Source organism: Parasteatoda tepidariorum, chromosome 9, assembly GCF_982258835.1.
Source record: "Parasteatoda tepidariorum strain Cologne lab strain chromosome 9, Ptep-v5.0, whole genome shotgun sequence".
NCBI lineage: Eukaryota > Metazoa > Arthropoda > Arachnida > Araneae > Theridiidae > Parasteatoda > Parasteatoda tepidariorum.
The window spans coordinates 101,938,500-101,965,879 of NC_141763.1; the positions used below are offsets into that span (position 1 = coordinate 101,938,500).

The 27,380-nt window shown below is 31.5% G+C and overlaps 1 protein-coding gene across 1 annotated transcript in view; it reads right to left on the reverse strand.

Moving 5' to 3' along the window:
- Window positions 1–6,366: 6,366 nt before the first annotated feature.
- LOC107447165 (uncharacterized) overlaps window positions 6,367–27,380 on the reverse strand; it is a 41,635-nt gene continuing 20,621 nt past the window's right edge. Inside the window, exons 2-6 of the mRNA XM_087152517.1 lie at window positions 22,215–22,402; window positions 21,157–21,298; window positions 14,209–14,342; window positions 12,004–12,181; window positions 6,367–7,062 (exon numbers count right to left, since the gene is read on the reverse strand). Of these exons, the coding sequence (XP_087008643.1) occupies window positions 6,433–7,062; window positions 12,004–12,181; window positions 14,209–14,342; window positions 21,157–21,298; window positions 22,215–22,402 (1,272 nt within the window). The 3' untranslated portion in view covers window positions 6,367–6,432. The remainder of the gene's footprint in view (window positions 7,063–12,003; window positions 12,182–14,208; window positions 14,343–21,156; window positions 21,299–22,214; window positions 22,403–27,380) is intronic.

Below are 27,380 nucleotides of genomic sequence, written 5' to 3' on the forward strand. Positions count from 1 at the left end.
AATATGAGACTTGATCTAAAATAATTCTAGATTTACGCTGCGCTTTATTTCCCTTAATAATTACTATAAGAGTCTGTATAAGTACTTCTTTCGTTGCATGCACGTGCGAATGTAAGGTGCCAGTCTCTTTTTCTTTGCTTTCATTATTATCTTGTTTTATTTCAATCTGATCGATTACATTTTAAGTCAGGACACATAAATTTTAAATGTTTTCTTGAGCAAATGGGACATTTAATGCTTGATTTACAAGAAAAAGCCAGGTGCTCTTTCAATAAACAAATTTTACATAAACTCTTCCTTTTAATAACAGACTGTTTCTCTTCTAAAGGCATATAAAACGCTTTCTTTCAAAAACGAGTCTCGTGGTTTTTAAAGCAAAATAAACAAAGAATGTCATCATTTGAATTATGACTAATTAATTCAGCCGCAGACGATTTCCGATCTCTCAAATTTTGACTCGCCAGGGCCATCAAGTTCTTTCGTTTAAAGGGGGGATTAAATATTTTAATGGGATACCTGCAAGTGACGTAGTGTGGGTATCTGGATCCTGATTGGTTATTGAAACGTGGCTTTTGTTTACGCTAGCAGCTGTTCTTTTTATTCTACTTCGAGGAAGCAAAGCCTGTCAAGTACCAATTCTCTTAAGTAACGCAGCCTATAATCTTTCACAAATATTTCAATTCTACCACTTTATAATAACACAAAGACAGGCACGAAGCCATGTAGACAACAAACAAACTTATTATGCATCGAAGTTGCCAGGTACACAAAACAAAAATATATAACAGTTACAATTAAATACATGAACAAATAATAAATTAAAGTTAAGTAAAAGAAGTAGACTAGAAAGAATTATATTTCAACAAATTTGATTTGCTATCCGGCTCTCTATTTAATTATCTCAACGTTAATTACTATTTTAAGTTATGTAGAGAGACTTAGCTCAACTTTAATACTCCATATTGCTGATAAAGATTAGCTGGTGCTGACGTGATAGATCACATGCATGGGTATTGGTTGTCTTCTTCTTCTTGGAGTGCAAGTACCCAATTCTACTGAATTTTATTTTTTATTCCGCTTGTACTTCCACAATTTCCCTATCTTCCGATTTCAGCTTTTTCGACTGAATTAAATAGTGAAATTCATCAGCGTTCGTTAAATTAACATTTTCATGAATATTTCTAAATTGGTTCCAAAACGTTAACCAATCTTTAAAGTCTCCGCTGAATTTATATAATTCAACTTCGGGGAGCCGTTGACATAAAGCTTTCGGAGATTTATTGTTCGGTAATTCGCGGTTATTTTCGGAAGTAACAATTTCGTTTTCACACGAGTTCTTTTTGAAATTATCTACGAAACGTTTAGCTTTTAATTGAATTCTTAAAGCTTTTTCTCTGTATTCTTCAACGGAATTATATTCAGTTTCGAATTCTTTTTCCCCTCCAGGGGCACACTCTTGTGTGACGGGTACGGCGCACCCGGGGCCCCGAGCTGGACCTGAGCATTTTTCCATTTCTCTCTTGCGACGGTCCTGTTTTGAGTTTCTGACTTTCACTTTATAATTTCATTGACCTAGTGAGCGAATATTATTATATTTACTTTCAAATTCTGGATATCATTTGCAGAAAATTGGTTTCTAGACTTTTGATAAATATTTTTTTGTTACGTTGATGTAATTATTTATCTTGTTGCAGCACTGCCATTTTGTTGAGGTGTATATGGAGCTGATAATCTTTGAGTTATCCCATATTTCTTCAATATTTTCCTGACTGCTGCACTATCAAATCCCCCCCCCCCCCATTATCACTGATTATTTTTTTAATGTCATGGCCTAGATTTTTAGCATGTATTATAAAATCTTCAAGAACATCTTTTATTTCTGACTTTTGCTTCAAGAAAAAAGCATACCTAAATTTAGTGTAGTCATCCTTAAAGTCGCAAAGTATCTACATTTTCGGAATGATTCATCAAATGGATCACATATGTTTGTTGAGATAAATTCTCCTGTTTTTGTAGGTTTCTTCCTCGTGCCAAATTTTAAGCGATGAGCTTTTCCATAGACATAAGCTTCACATAGTTTTGTATCAGCCTTGACTTTGACATTTAATTCTCTTTCAATGATTGATTTTATATGTTGTTTATCGTGATGGCCAAATCTTTCATGATAAAGTTGAAGAATTAAATCATCACTTACAGTCATGTTCACATCAACTTGGGTTTTTGGAACTAAACTTTTCATAACTGCCTTGAAGAGACCTCCAACATTTCGTACACCATGTAGCACTACTTCACCATTAATCTTTAAATAACAATCTTTGAATGTAGATTCAAATACTCTGTTCTGGTTTCTATCTTGAGTTGCAAGAACAGAAAATAAGTTTTTGCTAATTTCTGGTACATACCAAACATTTTCTAAGTTTTTGATTTGATTCTTCACATTCACAGTTGTCATTATTTTAATGGTTCCTTTACCAGTGGCTGGTAAACTTTTTCCATTTGCTACTGTAATGCTATGAGGAATTTCAAAGTTTTGAAAAACAATAAAACAGCACTTGTTATTTGTTACATGTCTTGAAGCTCTATTATCAATGAACCAGTCTTCAGTACTTGTTTCAGCAGAAAATACTTCATCATCTACAGCCAAAAGTGTCATGTTTACAGCATTGTTATTATTACCTTTACTGATATTTGGATGTCTTGTTTTGGGAGGTCTTCCATCTGCTATCCATTTCTTGCATGATTTTACCCAATGCCTTCTTTGATGACAATAATTGCACTTACTTTTCTTGCTGGAAAATTACTTGTACTTTAGATCCGAGCTGGCTGCTAGAGCTTCTTGATCCTTAATCTCTGTAAATCTTGGATCTTTCTTTAATTCTCTTTCATGTGTGCATAGTTGTGTTGTTAATTCATTTAATGTTCGTTTTCCATCACTTAATAGTAACCAACTTGACTTGAAAGGGCGATAATTCAGAGGAAGTGTATCTAATATCTTACAAATTAACATTTCTGGAAGTCTATTTTCCTTTTTATTCTCAAGTCCACTATTTAAATCGTTCTACAAATTTTTTAATTTAGATAGATGATCTGACATGTCACCTTCACACCAGCTGAACTTGAAGAACTGTAAACATATATTGTGTAATTGATTGTCCGATGAATCTTCAAAAATCTGGTGCAATTCGAGCCAAACATCTCTTTTTGTAAAGTATCTTCAGTCATGGAGTTAGTTAGAACCATCATAGCACTGTTCTTTGCTTTCTTAAAATCTTTCAAGTCTTTCTTATATTTTCCCTTGATAGCTTCAGAATCACATTCGGTTCTTCAGGTTTCTCCAATCTTCCTTCTACGACATCCAAGGCATCTGTATAATGATTCAATACGAATTTTATTCTGTATTTCCACATGAGCCAGTCATTTTTGTCCGATAATGGCTTAACTGGGATCTTACCCTGTTCCATTTTTAGAATATAATACACAGTCCCGGAGTATCGAAAAAAAAAATGATTCACGTGTTCCGATCTAGTTAGGCCTATGGATTGCCGTTAGATTTTCATATCCACTTTGCACATTATCTTGGCGCATTGAACGCTCTGGTGCCCATAACCTGCTGTTATTTATGATTTAGTGGATAAATTAAGCTGCACAAATGATACATCTTGGTTAAATAATATATTAATCAAGGGAAAATAAAGGAATTACATACTACATACAGCGATACATTCGCTGATCTATCAAGCTAAACGACAACAAACCAATACTGTTGCCGAAGCACTCAGATAAACTATGTGTTGCCACTGAATATTAGTTACATTACAAAAATAATATATGCATGGGAAATATAATTATACACATAATAAATAATTCATGAAGTCGTTTCGGCTCATAAGAATCAGATAAATAATATTTTAGAATAATCATTTATCCAAAGATAATTTTTTTTGTGAAAAAAAAACCCTTAATATTTTGTTTTTATTTAAAAAGAGTTAAAATTTTTTGAATTGTGTGGTATACAAATTTTTACATCAATATAAAATTCGATTTTACTGAAACTATTCGACCAATTTGGTTCAAACTTTGCATTTTATTATATAAAATTACAAATTTTTAATATAAGAATTTTCATACCTTACAATTTAAAACATTTTATAACTGTGTGTAAAAATATTTAAATTCGCTTGAAAAATTCTCGGAATTTGGCGAGATATACAAAAAGTATAATTAACATTACGGTGTCTTAATTTTTGATAATTATCCTGACCAAACAATTGGGACCATATTTTCCAGATTGCTGCTACTCCTCATATTTTCGGGGTAAGGAACCTAAATCTACTAAAAAGAATGTATAATTTTTCAGAAAAAGTATGTTTTTGTGTCTGATTTCGTAATTTAAAATGTCGTCTGCACTAATTAATTAGTATATATGAAGTTACCTTACCCTGAAACATTAATGTTAACTCATGGCACCTGAAAAATCTGATCATTAGATCAAAAGTTGTTCAAGGTGTTTCGTTTTTCTTTTTCGCTCATTGTTAACCTATTTATTACAAAAGCCTTTATAATTTTTTCCCCATACGTCGCAGAACGATTTAGATTAACCTTTAATAATATTTTATTGTATCTATGGTGATATTATTTGTGATCTGGGTACCAATTTTATGAAGAAGGAATTATTTCCAATGTGGTTGGAGGGTGTAGGGTATTGACAAGTTGAAGAATTGATGTTGAAAACAGAAGGTGATGAATAGAATACTTGAGTTGGATCAGAATTAAATAAAAGGCTTTTATTTTATATATATATTTGCAGAGCTCGAGTTACAAAATATCATTCATAAGAATTTCAGCTTAATAAGTTTTGCATAGTAATATCTATTAAAATAGGTCAGGCCATGGGAGACAAATCCCCCACAACCTGCCTAATCAAAAGCCAAATTAAAAAAGTCCATGTAAATTGTTCCCAGCGGACACAGAAGCATTGGTAGGAGATCCAAAATTGGCGATTTATTAAAATATAGCATAGCCAAAACAAGGCCAACCAGCATATCAATATGGGTTTAAAATAACACCATGGCGATCTCAAGTCGCCAACAAATTTATGTGAATTATTATAACCATGCAACCGAAACATTTAGCCGTTGGAAAATTAGAATAAAAAGTTATAAATAGATTTTTGTTTTCGATTAAAGGCGACAGTGAATATATAAGTCTGCATTAGTAATGAAATAAAAAAAAGTATCCGTTACATTGATCTGGAAGAGAAGAAATAAATATTTTATGTTCATTTTAAAAGATTAAGTTTTTGATTTATTTTAAATATAATCCTTCTATTAATACAAATAAGCTTAAGTAATGAAAGATATTTTAAAAGATAGAAAATAAATATGTGTATGCCAATTGTGGCATCACAGTATCAGTGAAATTTTACACTTAACATAATGCAGTCCAACATTAACCTCGCTATAATAAACTCCGGATATAGTGAATACTCGGCTGTAGTGTACGTTTTTAGTGGTCTCATTCGAACTATTATTTAAGTAATATTATTTCAAACACTTAAGCTTAAGAAATAGGTAGTTTGTTTAATAGTGGGCTCAAATTTTATTTTTGCTGATATTTAAATAAATGTTACAAAATGTTTGGCCGGTGTGATATAAGTTCCAAAGTGTTATGAATTATAATTAAAAATGAAGAAACACTTCATAAAGAAGTGAGTTTAAAATAAGTCATTTCGCTGATAGCGAATGAATAATCCGAGTTGTTCTGATAACAAGCATATGGAAAAGCGAATCTGTTGCACTGAAATTTTTAACTGCAACTTTCTTAAAAAATGACGAAAATAAAAAAGATAAACATCTAAACAATTCCAAGAATGACGAAAATTGCTAAGATAAATGTCTAAAAAGAATAGATTATGAGGAGACAATCACTTCGTTATATGGAAAATATTTTAAGTGTTATTCAACATTACGATAAAAAATTTTGCTAAGATTTTCGAAACAAATTCGCTATAAGGAAACAATGTTGTGAAGGGACTATTTTAGTTATTTAACTTCTTATAAAGCAAATTATGTTCAATTGCAATTACTATTTCTAAAAACAGCACTGCAATAGGGTGAAAAATATTTTTTCATAGATCTTGGATACAGTGAACCACCGTTTAGAGTGGATTTATTGCCTGGTCCATATATAGCATGAAAATTTTCCGTTGCAAGTTTTTTTCGTCAAGTTATAAAAGGTTTAGAGCAACACCCAAATCAATCACACTATTGATTCCAGTTAATTCTAATTTACTTAAAATCTCGAGATGGTAGCCATAATCGAAGAGATCCATTCTTAAAAAAACTATAAATAAATAAGAGATGGAACTAAAATAAAAATACAATTTATATTCTGAGCTTTGTGTATTTATACAAAAGTCTATTTCGAAAAATTTCATTTTAGTTGAACGAATGTTTTGTCATCCAGCACTTGAAAGTTCGTATTTTTATAGTTTACCAAATCTTTATGTTTTAAATCTTGAACAACATAATTAAACAAGTTTCGTACAACATTCGATATAGGTTCTATTTGGCCAACCTTACAAATGACGTCATCAAAGTCCCACTGCCATTGTCCAGGTAGAATATGGGCATGCCTTGGTTTAAACCCGCTTTCCAATCTTTTTCTGTAGTCCTCCTGTTCCTCAGCCCTCATTATTTCTCGATTGGGAAGTTTGATTTCCCCTTTCAGAACTTTTAGAATAACTTTTACCTGATTGTCATAGATTGGAAAAGGCAGAATCATTTTTGTCACGGCCAGTATCGATAGAGAGGGAAAATCGATGTGAAATGTATGGAGGTAGAGAGGAGTAACTCTTTGATCATCGATGTGAACATTGCACGAAGGATCGAGGAATGGATATTGATATAAGTAACCAGTGCATAAGATGATAGCATCACATTTGTATCTTTTTCCACCAACGAAAGTGACGGATGTCTCATCAACAGATTCAATTCCTTTTTCTTGTTTCAGATTTTCAGGAAGGGGACTCGTCTTAAATGAATCATTGTGGCTCAGAATAACCTTAAAAATAGTAAGAATATGAACATTTTACAATCTATGATTGAACTATGTAACGAAAATGGTATATTTACATAATGTAATAAACAGTATTTTACACTCTTATATAATCGGTTTACCGTTTAACTGTAATATTGATAATCAAAAAGATAATATCGTGCAAATTTTTCTGCAATTTTAATAAAGTGTTAGATAGAATGTATTTTTGTTTTTGAAAAACTATAGTACTGTGTAATCAAGCTTTTAGCTTTCAAATGAAGAATAAGTTTCAACATAGCACACCAGTCTAAGTGTGTTAAAAAAACAAGAATTTAATTCGCTGGTTTGAGAGAACTGGTAATGTTTGTGATGACGTCGGTCGACAAACAAGTGTGAATACGCCTGAAAACACATGTTATGTTTCAAAGCAGCCCAAAGAAATCCATCATCGCAATAGGTGACAATTAACCGGGAGTCGCTATGACAAATTGTTGTTGAAGACCTGCATCTCTTCCAATATAAAATTGAAATCTAACAGCCATTAAACTCGATGGCTGTGGAACTGTGGTTGTGTTTCACCAACACTATTCTTGAGAGAATTGATTAACAGTAATTTGATGTGAATATGGTTTGGTTTAGCAACGAAGCCTTCTTTTATTTGGATGGCTTGTCAATAAGACAAATTGGCGCAGTTGGAGGACTAAGAATCCGCATTTCGCGATTGAGAGGTCTGACATTCAACGTGTAACTTAACTGAGTGATGTGCAGTGTCCAGTCACGGAATCATCGGTGTGATATTCGTAGAGAAGGCACGGCGACCACTGAAAGGTACCTGCAGGTTTTGGAAAATGATTTCATCCTCATTAATCAACGTGCCCCTGATTACGACAAGATGTGGTTCATGCAAGACGGAGCTCAACCCCATCGGACCTGGAGGAAGAGCACTTTAAAGACAGCACTCTGAGTTACTTACTAGGCTACCATATTCTCCGGATCTGATCACATGTGACTCATTTTCGTGAGGCTATATTTTAAAGACATTGTTTATAGAAATAACCCCAAAAACCATTGCTGACCTGAAAGTTGCCCTTCAGGAGGTTTTCGATGTTTCGACACCTCAGCGGGTTTGTAATTCGTTTGCGCCACATCCTAGCCAATGATGGCAGGCCATCGAATATGTCATAATCTAAATCCGAATATTTGTAGTGACGTTTGCTAGTTGAATGAAGTTTGTACACTCAGTAGCTTTCAATTAATTTATGTTTTATTTCATATAGTTCAATAATTATCACCCTGTATGAAGCAATTAAGAATACAAGATTAAAATTTCAAAGAAAAATTAATTTTATTTATAAAGTTTCATTATAAAGTTTTCTCAAGTAAAAGTCACAAGAAATTCAAGAAAAATACACGTAAATAGGAACATACTTACGAATATCTTGCAAAAATGAATAAAAATTTTCTCGTAAACAAAGGGTAGTAGAATATTTTTAAGGAGAATACGTTGTGCAAATCCAGTTTTCGGGCTATTCCCAGGTAACAGACAAATCAAATGCAAATCTTTACTTCAGTATGAACGCGCCTAAAAAATATATCCCCCTACTCTCTGTTAATGCTTTAATTTCGTATTGTGTAATCTGGCAGTGTACCAAAATATTTTAAAATCATTTTCGGAAGTTATTTTTTAAGTCCGTTCTCTTTTCTCGGAGCACCCAGAAAAATATAAACGAAATTTTCGTTTCAATTTTTTTGAGTGCTCTTCCCACTATTATATTTTGCTTTGACAATATTAGAAAGCACTCCTTTTTGCAGATATAATCGTGTGAGCTGATGAAGAGATTATATCTTTTGTTTTCTGCATTTTTCATAATTTTTTTCCTTCTCTTGTCATTAAACTTTATTATTTTCGACATTTTCTGAATATTTTAATTTATTTCATGAGTTCTGTATACTTGCAGCTTACGCGCAGTTAATAAGACCTATTAATTTCTTATCTTTTCTTTTCATCCTTTTCGTCTTTATTGTGCTATATATATATATATATATATATATATATATATATATATATATATATATATATATATATATATATATATATATATATATATATATATACATACAGTGGAACCCCTTTAAAAAGTTTTTCTGTTAGAGTTATCTTAGTGTCTGTTATTTTAGAAGTTATTTTCAAAAAACAAATTCCATAATGTTAAATTTACCTTTATATGAAGTTTTTTTTCCTGTTTAAGAAGTTTTCACTCCCTTCCAATTTTCATTATTGTTAAACTTTATATTTAAAATGTCTTATCTAGTTTTAACTGTCACAAAAAACAGGTATGTGAACTATGCAAAATTAACAAAGACCACTGACCTTACTCGCTCATCCATTACAAAAAAGGTGAAATATCAGGAACAGGTGTGAGCAAAGGAATGTGAACCCTTAGATAAAAAACTAAACTGATAAGAATGTGGGGAATAGCTTAGACATTGTGTCCACCTTAAATGAAAATCCAGAAGCCTGATGACTCAACTGCTGTCCCCACCCATTCAAAGACTGATGCGAAAGATACATCTAAACATTTAGCAGCATTTCGTGGAAATTTTTTTAGTTGAAGGTAAATTTTTATCTTATATATCATAGAAAAAAACATGATATTTGTTTAAAATGTGCTGTAAAGGCATTAAACGGAAAGCACTATCTATTGAAGATAAAGTAAGAATTTTAAAAGCTGTTGACAGCTATTCTCAATTAACAAGGGTTCAAATAGCGAAAAGTTTAAACCTTCCCCTTACAACGTTAAATGGCATTATTGCTAAGAAAGACATTATTTTAAACTCTTTTTGTTCCTGTTTTTCATTCCAGAAAACAAAAAAAGCGTAAAGAGGAAAATACGAAGATATTGAAGAAAAACTTATGAAATGGTTTAAACAAGCAAGATCCGCAAACATTCCTGTCAACGGGACTCTTCTTAGAGGAAAAGCATTAGAGATGGCTGAGAAATTGAACATTGATTTCACGCCTTCCAATGGATGGATTGACGAAAAAACGAGCTGAATTAGTTTATAAAACAATTAAAGGAGATTGTAAACAGCGTTGATTTACAAGAACTTATTTCAGGTTATCAACCAAAAGACATTTTTAACATGGATGAATGAGGACTGTTTTTCAATCTTTTACCCGATAAAACTTATGCCTTTAAAGGTGAACGCTGTCATGAAGGAAAAAATAGTAAAGAACCTTTGACAATTTAAGTTGGGGCCAGTCTGAATGGTATAGAAAAATTACCGATTTTAGTTATTGGTAAATCGAAAAGACCTCGATGCTTTCGAAATGATAATTTACTGCCTTGTGATTATGACAGTAATCAAAAATACTGGATGACAATTGAAATTTTTGAAGCTTTTTTTGAAAAAGTTAGTAAGATTCGGAATGAAAAACGAAACATCATAAATCTTCGTAGACAACTGCGCTGCTCATTCCAAAGAAAATAAGTACACTAACATCAGTTTTTACCACCAAACTCTATTTCTGTTTTACAACCGATGGAGTTATCAAGGTATTTAAGCAGCATTATAAAATGCGACTTGTGCTGGAAGGACTTGAAAATACAGGAGAGCTATGTTTTAGAAGCGATTGAGTTTATTGTATCAGCATTGGAATTAATAACACCATGTGTGATTGTTTTCAAAAAGCTGGATTCTCTGACGGACATACAACTGAAGAGTATGACTTTGAAGCTGAATGTCAGACGAAGAAACAAATGATTGGAAGTCGCTCCAAAATAATTTCGCTGCATCGTTTGAAGAATATGTATCGGTTGACGACGAAATTTTACCTTGTGATGTGCTTACATTTGAGGATATTTGTGACGTGACAAATGAAACTGAGGAAGATATTGCTTTTAGTTTTTCTGATACCAGAAAAGGTTTGGATACTTTCATTTACAGCGTTGAAAATGTGCCCCCAGAAATGTTACAATATTTACAACAGTTGGACAATTTTCATTTAAAGGTCGGGGAGAAAAAACAAAAACTACTTAACACGATATTTTCTCGCAAAAATCTCGTCATTGATAATAAAAATATTAATAACATTGTACAAAATAAAAAATAAGGTAGATAACTTTGATTTTATTTATTAGCAATTTTTTTCTAAATGAATAGTAAAATTAAATATTTATTTCATTATGCTGATTCTGCAATATAGGTTATACAATTTAAAAAATTTTCAGTTTTTAATTTGTGTTTTATAAACTTCACCGTTTAAGAAGTTATCCCGTTTAATTAAGTTATTTTTTTCCACTCCCTTGAAAATCTTTCTTAGCGGTTCCACTATATATATATGGTGAGCTATAGATCTAGCCTCACCTAACTTTATTTAAAGCTTTAAGTTTATTTAACACCGTTGGCAACGTTCGGTTGACAACTGCAGTTGTAATTTGGTTTTTCATTTTTTCAGCTTTACTTTTCATTCTCGGCCGTCAGATCAGATGGTTGTGTTCTTGTTTTAGTTAATAAATTTAGTTTATGTATGAATGATATTTATTTCTTTATGCATAACGCTCAATAGACCCTCGAAGACACGGGGGCCTAAATATATATTCTTTTTAGGTTTAGTTTTAAGCTCCCTTTAATTGTACTTTATCATTTTAGATGATACATATAAATTCTTTACTTGCCTTATAGATTTCATTTTGTGTCTTGTTTTTATTGTTTCTTTACATTTTATCTTCTGTATTTCATCACACTATTGTATTGATATATTTTGCTTTGGCTATATTAATACAATATTAGAAAGCACTCTTTTTTGCGGATATAATCGTGTGAGCTGATTAAGAGATGATATCTATTTCCCCCCAGATTTTTATTTGTATTTTTTTATAATGTTAATTTTTTTTTTATCTTTTCATTATTCTGTAATTTTTTCCATGTTTGGTATATATATTGCATATGCGAGAGCTATACCTCTTTTGCGTAACTTGAAGTTTCAATAGAAATGTCTATACCAGACGCTCCCGCTCCGAGTAGCACTACTTTCATGTCTTTGAAGTCAGATGGATTTCGATAGTCATGGCTGTGTGTCAGAACTCCTTTGAATTCCCTGAGTCCAGGAATCTCTGGGATATATGGAACAGAATAATGTCTGGAAGAAAAAAACTACGAGTCTAAAATATATCGAAACAAGTCTAAAGTTTTGGTTTTCAAAAACAGTTTCTTCTTTAAGCAACGATAAAGGTTTAAATTTATCCTACTTTAAGATATGGCTATTAATTTCCAGCATTGGTATTAGTAACTCCTGAAAAATATTTCGCGAATTTCATACTTATTTAATATGTTTCATGGTATTAAATGAATAATTCCAAGAAACTGAAGCGAGAAAGGCTTAATGATGAAGTAAGCGAAGATAGCTCCTTTGAGATACTAATATTTTATTAAACATATTTACATTTATATACAAGTTGGTTTGATTTACAAGAAGCATCATCACAGCAGGTGATGAGAGAAATACTGACAGGCTGTCATGTGCGAGCTGGTATTTATACAATTCTAAGAATATGACGTCAGAACTCTTATTTCAGTTCACTTCAAAAATAAGTAAAAACACAATTGATTAAAGACAAACAGATAACAATATGAAATAAACTTGATTTTACGATGAGCGGCGAACCTATCACCACAATGATTTAAAAACTTCACTTGCTTCAAAATTAAGAAAATAATAATAAAAGTAGACATGTTTAGAGAGGCAAATCTAACAAGATTCCTGGAAATCAAGATTTGTTTTATTCCAAGGGGTTGAAAGAATTCTGGTATTATCGAAATCGAATTTATGTATTTTTCATTGGCATCGTTACGATTTCTGTTACAAATTTCTTTTGTTTCCCTCATTCACATCAGACGAGTCTTGTAACTGGGTGCCTTTTTTCGAATGCGCCAAACAGGGTCTATTTTTATAACCATCTTCTTAATTTTGAAGCAAATGTGGATTTTCAATAATCTATTATATGTTTCAATATAACTTCTACTTGATGCAGTGTACTTCAATCGATCATCAGAATTTCAGAAACAATTTTTGAAATTTTATTTTGAAATGCTTTTTATTTTTGACATTCTCAAAGTTTTTGACATCTTTGATCCTTTATCAAATTTTTCAGTTTGAAAACAAAAATTCTGCAAGACATTTGCTCGAAAAGTATGGTGTGTGTATTGCCACAACCTCCGAAACAAAAAATATTTGCTGAACAAACAAGATGTCGACGTCATTCAGAAAAATTGTGATTTGCCAACTCTCCACACTTTCCCTCTCAATCTTGGAAAATCTTACCCCCCTCGACAGTTTTTTATCAACTGCTTCCTGAAACGTTGGGAGAAAGGCAAAATTTGCCGGAGAGGAGAAAAGTGTGTAGAGTGAGAATAATATATAACCTTGATACGCATGCATAATTCAGGATTGATTGATTGGATATAGGTTTTAACTACACAATAAAAAATGAAAACTAATGAATATTAATTAGGATGATGAATTGATGATCTTCCATAACCGAATGAATGATTACGTAGCTAAGCCTAACGTGACCCACGAAAGTCAACATATCTCAGTGGACATTAAAGGTCACATGAAACTCGCATTTATCAGAAGAAAAAATAACCCCATGAAGCGGATGTAAATACCGGTTTTTTTTTTTTAAAAAATGATAAATGGATTTTGAAAATGAATAAAGAAAGAACGGATCGCGATAAAAATGTATGGTTTGCGGCATTATGTTTAGGACATTTGGTTTATCATCCCACTAAAATGTAAATATTTTTTATTTACCCGTCATCAGGTGACGCTACATGGCAGAATTAACGAATTGATAACGAAATTTTTTTAAAAAAATAAGTGGAATAAAAACCAAAACAGCACCTGAATCGTATTTAATTGCACCATTTTTATACAGTTTTTTCTGTTCTGCAACGCCATCTAGTGACGGGAATTATAACTAGGTGTACCATTTTGTGGTAAGGAATCCCTTAATTTTCTCTGCATAATACCGCAAACCATACATTTTTAACAAGTTCCGTTCTTTCTTTTTTATTGATTTTCATAATACATCAGACATTTTTGGAACACCTGGTAAGTAATGTGATTAATCTGTTAAGTATAATAACAATAAGTGATTAACTTACCCATTGCAGACCATAACTGCATCATATACTTTTGTCTCCATTTCTTTGGTGACAGCATCTGAATAACTGACTGTCCATTCCACTCGCCCGTCTGAGTGCTTCAGCGGTTTTACATTTTCAACCATTTTATGAAACTATTTTTTTTTTTTAAAATAGAATTATGTTAACTTCAACTTCATATATTTATAGGATTTATTTTAAAAATGACTAGAATTTGTAAAATCTAAAGTTTGGTAATAAACATTATGTTAATGTCATTCAGGGTCATTCCATGTCAGTTCATCCAGCCATGGCACCCACCGTCTCAGATTTTGATGAAAATTTGTACACTTATAGAATTGTTTGTGCTGATTTCAAAAATATCAATTATATTTGAATCGGTTCTCTTTCAAAAGTTATAAGCATTTACATTTTTGCCAAAATGGCACATTTGCCGCGATTTTGATTCACACATCAAAGGCTATTATTGACTATAACTCACCTTATCTATGTCATAGAATAATAATTTTTTTTTATTTTGTTCAGAATTAAATAATCTGTCATTAAAACATATTTTTTTGCAAATAATTATCTTACGTGTTAAGTAAATGTGTCTGTTGTATTGTGCAGTATGTATTGCCAAATCTATTCTATCTGTTGAAACCCACTGTTTGTATGTTATTGGATCTTCCGGGTCAAAATCTGGAAATTTAGACGGAAGATAATCTTTAAGAACAGTAATATTGGGACATCTATGACATAAGCGTAGCATACATTTTATGTTATCTATACTACATACAAGTTTTTGCACAAGCTCTTGGTAGTGTTTTTCAATTTCAGCAGCTGCAATAAGTAGTTGCACATTTTGATGTATTGTGCACACACATACAGAGTGAGTTCCGGAACTACCAGCTAGGACACAATGTTTTAGACGTAGTTCTGCAAACTTCGAAAATCCAATTTTTTCATTGTGAGTTTGACACCAATGTACAATAGTTCTCGTAAATTACATAACATAAGCCTTTTTTGAACATGTATACTCCTTTTCATGCTTATTTTATCTTTTTGTCCTGGCATAAGGCGAAAATGTTCATCATCTTCATAGAAGTCTTGCACTGCCTGTATAGTCCCCTGAGGCGGCTTCTTTCCTGTTCTTATGTTTGGAACCGATAGTAGTCCTTTCTCTTTCAAAAGTTTTCTGGATTGTTGTACTTGATATTCTGTGACGTTAAAAAATTCTGCAACTCTCTTTCTTGGCCATGACAATGGAACAAGAGTCAACATTTGAATTTTTTCACTATGTGAAACAAGGGAAATTTTCTCTTTTATCAATTCCATCAATCTATCAAATTCTGCAGCCTTCTTTTTAAATATCTCATCTCCATCATCAGAATAGCTACTGTCGAGGATTTTCTCTTCTACTCATAGAGTAGTAGCAACTTTTTTTCTCAGAGCAACTTTAGCTTGACTTAATTTCTGCTTACCAGCTGAAACTTTCCGGTGAACAGAAACTGAGTGCAATTTCAATGGAGAAACTCCTACTGATGTTAAGCTCTCATTCAAACTTTCACGTTCTTCTTCTTTATCAACTACGACTGCTGAAAATTCTGTATCTTTTATCGAACAGCTAGGGTGGAGGTTTAATTCAGTTGTTTCTTTTTCAGCATCCAATGGTAGCTCTGCACCTTTTTTTCTGCAAGAAGAACACAATTTCTAGCCAGGAATTGCTGACATTCCCAATTTAGCTCTATATGTTTTGGCCTGATCTACACTTATGAGACGAAGGGAGACTTACTTGGTTTTATTGGGATGAGAATTAAATAAGTCACAACATTTTTTTTGGATATATTTCATACTGATACTCCTTATGTTAGAGGCATATAGTTGAACTTTCCTTAGAATCTAAGTTGCTTCTAAATGAAATAAGTTCTATATTCTCAGAAGAAAGTTCTAAAATCTTCTGTGAGTTTAAACTACACTTAAAATCTTTCAAAGTTAATCCAATACTACACAATACTTGGGTTTCCATAATAAAACTCTTTTTAATTTAAATACCAAATTGATACATTTAAAATTTTAGAAAACTTATGCTTAAAAGTTTCTGTTCTATTTTATTTCTATTCTGTTCTAAATGAATGGAAATACAATTCTATTGATTTGAAAGAAAATAAATTTTACATACACTCAATTCTGATTGGAACAAATGGAAATGTTCTGGCAGAAGATACATTCTGATTAGTCAAATTTTTTTTTGGTTTGTAGGGGTAAAGTGTGTCAATAGTTTTCAGTATTTTTTTTTTCTATTCAGAAGTTGTTGTTTTTTTTATAAAAGAAAATTGAATTTATATTATAATAAAAGTCTCACAGAATAAAAAAAGCCTGCAGATGTTAGTGATGAAATAAGAGCATACAAATTATCAGACAGTTGGTGATATAAAATCATTTCATTTCAATATAATTACAATAAATAAAGAAAAAAAATATTTTGAACTTTATCAGTGTTCCAAATGAAATCTTTTCAGAGTATATCATTATTACCATAACAATCATGCTGACAAGTAAAAGGATTAAATTAACTATAAATATTCATAATTTGGTCTTCAATTACATTTTAGAATCAAACAAAATGTTTGAATTAAATGACAATGACTTTCTCTTTGATATTATTCAACATCATAAATTGTGATTTTCACCTTCCATAAAGATCAAATTTAAGTTAATTTAAAAAAAATTTAAAGTCTCTTTATTATTTGATATTGCCCTCTACTCTTTCAGAAAAACTTTTATTTATATTTTTTTTAGACTCTGATCCTTCTCATTTACTATAGCTGTATGATTCTGAATATAATTTATTTATAAGAAAGGTGAAATTTTCAAATTTTTTCCTATCTTCTTTTTTTCTTTTCTTTTTTGAGGGGGGGGGGAGGGTTCAAAAAAAGGAAGAAAAAATTTATTTAATAAATAATTACTTTATTTTATATATTTTTCTACCATTCACATTCTTTTTATACTATTTTATTGTATTCCATTTACAATTAAGGACTATAAATCATCAAACTACCAGAACTTTTAATGCATAATAATTCATAAGAAAAATATTTTTTTTAAAAAAGTGTGTGAACGGCCTATCAAAATTTTTATATCAGATGTTAGTATGCACTTTCAACTATCTTTGTCTAAACTATTTTTGAAATTGAAGGGGGCGAGTTGCCAGATATAATCTCCTGAAGTTACTCAACTCCGCTGATCCAAAAACTGCATAACAGACACATTTACTTAACACGTAAGATAATTATTTGTAAAAAATAATGTTTAAATGACAGATTACTTAATTCTGAACAAAATATACAAAAAATTATTATTCTATGAAAAATATAAGGTGAGTTATAGTCAATAATAGCCTTCGATGTGTGAATCAAAATGGCGGCTAATGTGCCATTTTGGCAAAAATATAAATGCTTATAACTTTTAAACCCCTTAACCGCTTCAAATATAATTGATATTTTTGAAATCAGCATCAAAAATTCTATAATAGTACAAATTTTCATCAAAATCTGAGACGGTGGGTGCCATTTTTGAAAAATCCTGTATGATTTGACGTGGAATGACCCTTCAATTTTACAACACATTAATGCTAATTAATATATAGTTATTGTATGATTAATATATTGTTTATTCGTCGAAATCCACGAAAACAAAGTTTTATTCTCGCAAGTTCATAAAAGTCACAATCGTAATTTTTTTTTTTTTAAATATGAGCTCTTAATAAAATTATATAAGAAAAATTTAGATTTTATTTGATGACGTATTTGTGCTTGGGATTTTATACTAGAAAGAGAGTAAATCTAAAACTAGTTAACATTAGAAAGACTGAAACTTAGTATATACCTATATTGCACGAAAGCAGTAAAAAAGACTGCATTGTGAAAGAATAATGTGTAAAGAAATTTTTTTTAATTTTATTTTTAATATTATTTACAGTCATACAACAAGTTATTAATAAGTATTAACAATAAAAAAAATAACTTCACTTGGAAAAAAAATAATTTATTCATTATTTTTACATTTTAAGCAAATGAAAGTGGAAATCTTTTTATGTATACATTTTCCGCAAACATACTTTTGACATTTTTTACATATATTATTTGTTTTGTTATCGTGGCAAAGTCGTAGTTGACAAATTTTTCGTTATTAGAATATGTTGTATTTGATGATATTGCAGTTGATCTTTCTGAGTCTTCATGTTCTGATGAATTTTTCTGTCTTGCAGCTCTGTAATTGGTGGAAAGCTTTTCTGCTAATTGAAACAAGAACTGTTTTCGTAGTATTTGTATTCCTGTCGCTTCTTTGTAGGATCCAAGCATTTATAGCAGCCAAATCTAAAATATTGAAAAATATTTGGAGGGGCTATCTACGAGAACTAGATTTTACTGTATATTTTCTGGACTTTTGATCCGCCATATCAACTCCAAATTTTGTTTTATTATAAAATTGAATAGAGTTAGAACATCTACTCTTTTATTCGGTTTGCTTTTATATATTATAAGGACACAATTTTGAGATTTATATAGAGAGTGGAAAAACGAGGCATGTTATCCTTCGTTTGTTTGGCTGCTTTGGGTAGTTCTCTTTTATTTCCTCTAATAGTTCCAACTAGTGTTGTTTTTTTGGCCAATGTCGATGTTTTTTGGATAATGTCGTCGCGAGTGACATGATAGCTTCCCTTCCACAGCTTGCTTATGGCTCGACAAGTTTCAGAATAACGTGTTCACTGAGAAGCATTGACGGTGGTCGTTGTTCATCTTTCCCCAAGTAAGGAAAACCATTCAAAACGTACTTGCTACTAACATCTGAGGCAAGCCAGAATTTCATGCCAAATTTGTTGGGTTTATTAGGCATATACTGTATAAACTTGTACCTGGCTTTTGTCGGAAATAATTGCTCGTCAACAGTTGCAATGTGGCCTGGTTGATAGCAAGCTTGACTATTTTCAATGAACTTGTCCCATATTTCCGAAACCAAGGCTAATTTATTTGTTTGGAGGTGTCTACTTCTTTCGGTTCTTTTGTCAAAACGAATAAATCGTAGGATTTGCTTAAACTTATCTCTGGGCATAGTTCTTCTAAAAAATTCGGGACCCCACTTTGCTAACCATAAATAACTCAGTTTTAAATTTTTTGCCTCGTAGGCTCCCCGAGCATATAAAATCCAATAAATGCACGTATTTCCGGTTATGTTGTTGTCCAATCGTACCACAAAATTCGGCGGCCATCTTCTTCTGTAGTTTTTTGTATGTTCGATTATATAGTTATCTATTATCAACTAGAATGCACTGACAAGATTATCTGCCATAATGTTCCTTTTTGCGTAGCCTGTTGGTCCCTTCACACCCTTGAAAACACAAGTAGATGGTAACCTTCCAGGAATACCACCTTCGTCAAATTTTAATAACAAGTACTACTTTAGTTATTTTATTTTATAACCGTCGTTGAACAGCCGACCCAATTTTGGGTTTACGACAACTAATGTTCAACTCCGTAGCCTTGTAATTTTTAACCAATCCTGAAAAACAAGGAAACTCCTGGATCAGCACTCCCAGAGGTATGATTTCTCATGGGAAAACGGAGGACTTTGAGACACGACAGATTTAACGTGCATCAGTCACCATTTACACCAGGAGTCTTCGGCCGACGAGCATCGAGCCCACGACCCCCTGGACCTGATCCCAGTGCCCTACCAACCAGGCTATCCCGGCCCAACTTATCAAGTATATGCCCAAATCGACAATTTATAACGAACTTGTATGTTATTATGAGACAGTAATGAAAAAAAAATAATTTCCCAAGTAGTCAAAAAGACTGCTTTTGAGCAATACAGGCATAACACATATATTTTTAACCGGAAATGAAGGAGGGGGAGGCAACTACAATGATTAATAAACGCATTTATATGTTGTACAAAAAGTCACAAAATTCTAAGAAGATGTGTCATTATATACATCATTGTTTTTCTAATTGAAATTGAAAAGCAGTCAAAATGACTTCCTTAGGCAATCTAGTGTTAAGCGTGTACAGCTCTTTCAGTCTTATTAATAGCTATTAAATTACTAAGCCTAATGATGATACGAAGTAAAAAAAATCTTTTAGAAAATTACAATAAGGTGAACGCAGTATCTGAGCTGTCAATGCCTATTGCAAATGCAATAAGTTTGCATAAAACGTATTACGTATTGCTTAAACTTCCCAATACGTAAAATGTGTCGTTTGCTTAAAAATTTAGTTAAAAATTTTGCTTAAAATTTAGTTTGCTTAAAATTTTGGTTGTATACATTTTTTACATTGGTTTGTAAGATACTTGTAGTCTGATATACAGCACACACAGATATAACATAACACAGATGTAAACTTCGAGCTTTAACAACAATAAAGATTCAATTTAATGACTGTAAAAATTTTATAGGGCAAAGGAAGTAACATAAATTATTGCGCCAATGTATAACGAAATTTTTTTTTACTAAAAAAATAGTATCTAGATGTTTGTAAATAAGAATATAAAGTTTAAATAGGGCAGTTTAATCGATGATATCATTATCAAATAGCAGCAATGGAGAAGTTATATTGCTGTGTGAAAGATTTTTGGAAACTCAATTTAGTGTTTATGCATGTCAGTAACGTACGACACTATTTCTGTAACAAAATGCCTTTTTCCTATTTGTGAAATGTACGATTGTACAAAAAATGTAACGTATGCAAAGTCGATAGTTTTTTCCGTTATAAATATCTGACGCTGGTAGAAAAAAAGATTTTAGAGTTAATTTTATTTAAATAGAAAAGTATATTTTATAAGTAGTGAATATTTAGTGCATATTTAAAAAAAAATTATATTTAAAAAAAATCTGTTCGTTTAACCAATTTTTACAATCTATCAAACTGATAGCGAAAAAATACATTTTTAAATCGACTACTTTACCTTAATATGTTTATAAAGATCATAATGCTTGCAGTAATCCTTTAAATACTGCAATACTTCTGTATGATGAACAAAAGATTGACCATTACAGTGTGGAAATGGAAAATCTGGGAATGCCATGGTTTCTTTTGGTAAATTAGCTCTAAAAACAATAATAAAAAATAAATACAAACTCTGGGTATGTCACTATATAATCTGAATACATGAATTGAACTTTAAAACCACTGCAGAGCCATTTGTAATTGTTTTTCTGAGAACATATCAAGAATATCACTATTAAAAGCATTTTGAAATGGTGCCTTATATCAGAATCTGTTGTTCTAATATTTTAAAGTGTGCATTTCAATTATATCAAGTCCAAAAAGGTCAAGGAGAGACGATGTCCGGGAAAATCTCATCCGTGGTAAAATTAAAACATTCTAATATAATCTACACGCAATGCCCGTTATATTTTTTATAATATAACTGGCGTTGAACCACCGATCTAATTCTGAGTTTCCGAATATCTACGTTCAACTCCGCCGTCTTCCTTTTTTAAAATTTCGTAAAATTTATAAAAACTATTGAAAAAAGTTCAAAGATGAAAAAAGCATATTAACGAAGCTGGTAAAAATGAAGGTAGTATACGAGAGCTAAAATAAGGTTGAATTGAAGAGCTCAAATGCCAAAATTATTACCACTTAAGTTGCATCAGCTCATCTTGATTCGTTTCACTCAAATAAGAGCCGATTCCGTTGTAAACGATATAAGTTCCTCACGACCTTTCCATATTTTATCTTGTTTGGCTCCAGCGGTTTTCTTGTTTTTTTCTTTCTGTTTCAATCTCGGCTATCGGAGTTTTTCTAGATTTTGTGTTTTACCTTTACTTTTTTTTCATTTCTTGTTGGCAACTTAACATTTTATATTTCTTTTGTTTTTTCTCATTCACGTTTCACACATCTTGAGAATGGACATCTATTTTTAAACGCCTGAAACATGCCGACTATTATTTCTAGTCAGTGATTTTTTTTTTTTTTAAATCAAGTAAGAATTTTAGTAATAAAATTTTCTCCACTTACTTTAAGTTTTTGTACATGCTAGAGAAAACAGGTAAGCCGAACTCATCTAGACCCACTCTTTCAGAATATTTCCAGGTACCCCCGACATCCTCTTGTTGCTCAAAAATTTCAAAAACAAATCTGTCAGGCTCCGACAGCAAATGTCTGCCACAACATAGACCGGCACCTCCAGCTCCAATGACAGCTACCTAATGAAAGTAAATAATTTTTAATAATTCCGCGGATTGAAATAAACATTGATTAGAATGATACAGTTGACGCCACTCGCGGCTTTGGCTAAAGAAAAGATGAGCTCACTTCTTCTTTTTGTTGTGTTGCAGTCGGACATGTTGTAGAATGGCGTCATTCATCGTTTTATTAATAAACATTGTTAAATAGTTATCGTTTGTTAATTCTTAAATCTCCGTTTATAGAGTCCGCTTATCGACCCCCTCAACATGGTCAGTCGAGCCGGAGTTCAAACCTAATATAATTCGAAAATAATAATTTTGATCACTTTCGTTTCCGACATCGGTCATGACTTCGTTGTTGAACATTCATTTTCGATTTTATAAACATGACTGATACTTCAAAGAGTGAGGATATGAAAAGAATTTTAAAAAATTTAATCGTCGGCGTGATAGCTCTAAAAGCAAAATAGCTAGATTGGAAAACTCCGCTCTTTACTTTTTAAGAAATAAAATTTACATTGACATTCCATTCAATTAAATAAAATGATCAAAACACTAACTATCTTTTTTATTTAATCAAAAAAATATATTTAACTTAATTTTTTTTTAAACTAAGACTCTTTCAAAATAAATTTTTAGAATTAAAAAAAAATAGAAGTTTAATTTTTAAAGGGTTTAAATTTTAATAAAAAATATTCTTAAAATATCCTTAAGTCACGGTACAACTAAATACAACAATTTGGGGGGATTAAAAAATGTCTTAACAACCACAAGATTGTTAATTTTTTCGACAAAAATGCGCCCCATTTGCATTTTATTATTATTTCTTTTAATAAACATGGAATTATTATTAATATTTTATAATATTCTGAAATATACTTCACTTCACGCTTGTTCCTTATTATTTTTCTGCGTTTTAGAAATGAACGTAATGGTTACGTTATTTTGAGAAATGCTTCTATAAAGAAGTGTTTCACATTATTAATCCATTCGTTATGAGAGCCAGATTTAACCAGCATCCACGCGATAACCGGCCCAATCTGTTTCAAACTCTCTCTCTGCCACTGCTAATATTCCATTGACCTCCTATATTTGATTAATATCACTTACTGCGCTAACGGCACAACACAAAAAAATCATGTTTTGAGATAAGTGGATTTAAAGTTTTCATTGCTAAGGAAAATGCATAAGAAATGCTTTAGTTTGCTTAAACGAAGATTACCTTCAAGTTGAATTATGAGTTTTGCTAGTATTGCTGCTGAAAAGAATGCGTATTTTCATATTTAAACCTGTTCTTAGCCCAAAACGCATGTTTTTTGAGTTCTGCCACTATTGCAGCCCATGAGCGATATGTTTTGTAATGTATCACACTGATTTAGGCCGGGATAGCCCGGTTGGTAGGGCATTGGTCCCATGTCCAAAGAGGTCGTGGGGGTTCGATCCCCGACCGAAGACTTTTCGTGGAGTAAATGGTGATTCGTGTATGTTATATCTGTCGGATCACAAAGTTCTCCATGTTATCTTAACAAATTATACCTCTGGGGGTACTGAATTGGAGATTACGATCTGTGGATGAAAGGGTCCACCCTATAAACAAGTAATGAAGTGTGTGGCTGAAGTTCTATTCTCGGTCATAGATGGTGCCACTGAAAAGCAAGAAACGCAATCTATTGGAAAGCGACAACACTTAAACAACAACAACTTCAGAAACAACAACACTTAATTAAATTACTAACAATTCTTTGAATTATCCTAAATTGCATCTGCAAATTTAAATTGCAAGATCTCCAAATACATTGTTATGTAACATTTAAACAATAAAAATCGAACACCAGCTTTTCGACATGTAATGTGCAAACTGCGCAGCGTAGTGTACAATGAGCAAAAAAATAAATAAAAAATGGAACACCTTTAATAACTCAAAAAAGTAGCATATTTAAAATTCGATTTCTCAGGATCTATTTGACAGATTTTACCGAAATTCCGTATTTTGTCACGTAAAATTAAATTTTTTGAAATGATGTAAAAAGATTACCTTACAATTAAAACATTATTCGACTTTTATCAAATAATACAGTTATAAAATGCTAAATGTTGATAAAAAGTTATTTTTTGCATGAAATTATCTTTGGATGAATTTTATGATTGTGTGCAAAATTTTTTTCAATTAGCTTGAAAAGTTCTCGTGATATGGTACGAAATACGCAAAAAGTAAAATGAATGTAAACTTTGAACGCTATTCTGACCAAACTATGGGGGACTCTATTTCCCAAATAGCAGATACCCTACATTTTCGGGTTTAGAAATCCGAATCCGCCGGAAAAAGTTATTCAGAGAAGGTACGTTTTTATATCTGAATATCGTCTGTTCTATCTAATTAGCATACTTGAAGTTACCCCTGAGTCCTAGAAAGTGAAGATCCGATGATTAGATCAAAAGTTAGAGTGGTTCGTTTCTTTCTTCTTTTTTTTTTGTTCCTTTTTTTGCGCACAGTACCGTACCGCGTCACTTCAGCGGAGCGGATTGCCATAACGAAAGCTTTAATAGTTTTTGTTTATTTTTTAAATCGTTTAAAATGTTCAATTTTTGAAAAAATGGCCCATGTTAAAAATGAAAGAACTGGCCATTTTCCAGAATCAAAATTTCCTAATATTGTCCTATACTTGGAGTCAGTGATCGGAAAAACTACATTATTTTTGTAGTTTACTACAACTACTTCTTTTGAAGTTATACTTCTTATGCGACTTCCAACAAGGTTGTGTTAAACGTTTAACGCTACATTTTTATTGGCCGGGAAATCACGCGGTAGGATCCAGTTTTCCCTCATTCATTTCCATATTGTTTTGGTTCTCACTAGCATAAAAGTATTGTTTTTCTATAAATATTTTTTTAGTTTGATTAGATACACATCTATCTATTATATATAATTCTCTTACGTGGCTCCCAAATTTTGACTATATTTCTTTTCCGCCGGTGGCAACGTTTGCTTTGTTTTGAAAGCACCAAAGCATTCTGCCTTTTAATGATGTGTTTCTGATATAATATATATAATTCTGTTATGTGGCTCCCAAATTTTGGCTGAAGTACTTTGTACAACTAAATAAGATTCTTTTCACAACAGTTAAATATTTACTTTCTTTTCATAATTCATAGAGAAAACAGTCGGCAGAGAATTCTGTTAGGTTAAAAAACATTTCGCTAAAAAAATTAAGGAATTCTAAAAGAAATAAAAATAAACAACTTAAAAAAAATGCTGTTGCCAGCCATAGAATTTTTTGAAAGTTAACTTAGCAACATAAATCAAAATGACATAGAAGTGCAACTAGATCAAAATTATGATACCTGAGCGCTTGACGTAACAAATCCTTCAATTCTAAAAGTGTTGTATCACCAAGTGCCCAAATTAACAATTGTGTTCTTAAAGAAATTCTATAAAAAGTTTTAAATAAAAAACCTACTTCTACAACTGCTTCTTGAAGAACTTGGCTCATTGATTAAAAATATTGTTTTAATTTTACAGTACTAACTTTACTTCTACTTTCATTATTGCTATGACCCTCTTTCATTACATTTTGCAACTTCATGCAAAATTTGAGGACCTTAAGTTGTTTTGTGGTTGAATACTGACATTTAGAAATGTGTACATAAAAAAATAATATTTAGAGGTTAAGAGTTGCTTCAGAAAAATTTGAATTGTTGACATTGAACTTAACAATGGAAACAATCGTTTTTGTGAAAAATTGAATTGCATTGTTGACATCAAAACTAAAAATATTGTGTTTCAACTTAACAATACTACCTTAATTTATACTTTAGAATTGCCTCGGAGAAATTCGAATTGTTAGCAATGACTTAAACAAAAAGTTTTATTTTAACTGACAAATACTATATTATAATTTTAACTTTTTCTATGACTATACTCATTTTCTTACTCTTTTCTTTGTTTTTTATACATTTTATTTTTTTGTGTTAAAATAAAAATCTTATAGTTGTTCTGCTTCTGAACACTGATGAAAACACACAATGATGGGCTTCATCAACAATCAAGAATATATATATTTATTTTACAAATTCCATATTATTAAGGTGGCGGCCTTCAGAGAATTAAAAATACAAAATTATCTTCATCGAAGCCGATGCTTTATATCCGGCGTTCAGTGGCAGACTACTATTTCATATTGTTTTACAACACATGGCTTTAGCCCTCTGGTGGGAAAGACTTTAAAACAAAACTTACAACAGTGTTATGATGGTATGTTTAAGTTATTTTGTTAGTTATTTATGGGCACAATTTTATTTAATTCTTTTTGGGCACCGCGTTTTAATTTAAATAATCTCATTTTTTTTTAATCTATATTTTTTTTTACTTTAATCAACAACCCCATCTGATTTTCACTTACACCCCTATCCTTCAACACCTTCCATTATTCCTTCCTTCACCCCTACTTGAGGATGGATTCATTCACAGGTGTGAATAGTCAAAGCGATAGTAGCGCCACCCTTCGGTGCGGAGGAATACATGAGCGGGAGGAAAGAGCGGCAGTTCGATTTTAGGTATTCCCTGCTGCTGGCGACTGAGATCGAACGTGAACTGTGGAAGGATGCGGGGTGGCCGGCCACGCGCGCTTCTAGGATAAGTCCTTTACCTTTTTTTTTTTAATATATTTTATGTGCCCGTAATTTTTTTTATTGTTGTATAATTTTGGTATGACGTAACTAAAGAGAAATGATTATTTTTAAATAACCTGTCGAACTAAAATGTAAGTTATGTAGCAGTGAAGCAACTCATTTTTTAAATTGTAAATTTATTTGAATTATGATTAAGTTCTTTGAATAAAAATATTTAGTCTGGATTAATTATGCTGTTGGATGTGAATCCTTAAATTTAATTTGCTTTTATCTTCCAGATCACCAAGATTATTATTGCTGTAAATTTAAATGTGCTAATAGTTTTAAATTAACTTAAATTACTTTTACTTGTTATATCTGATAAATT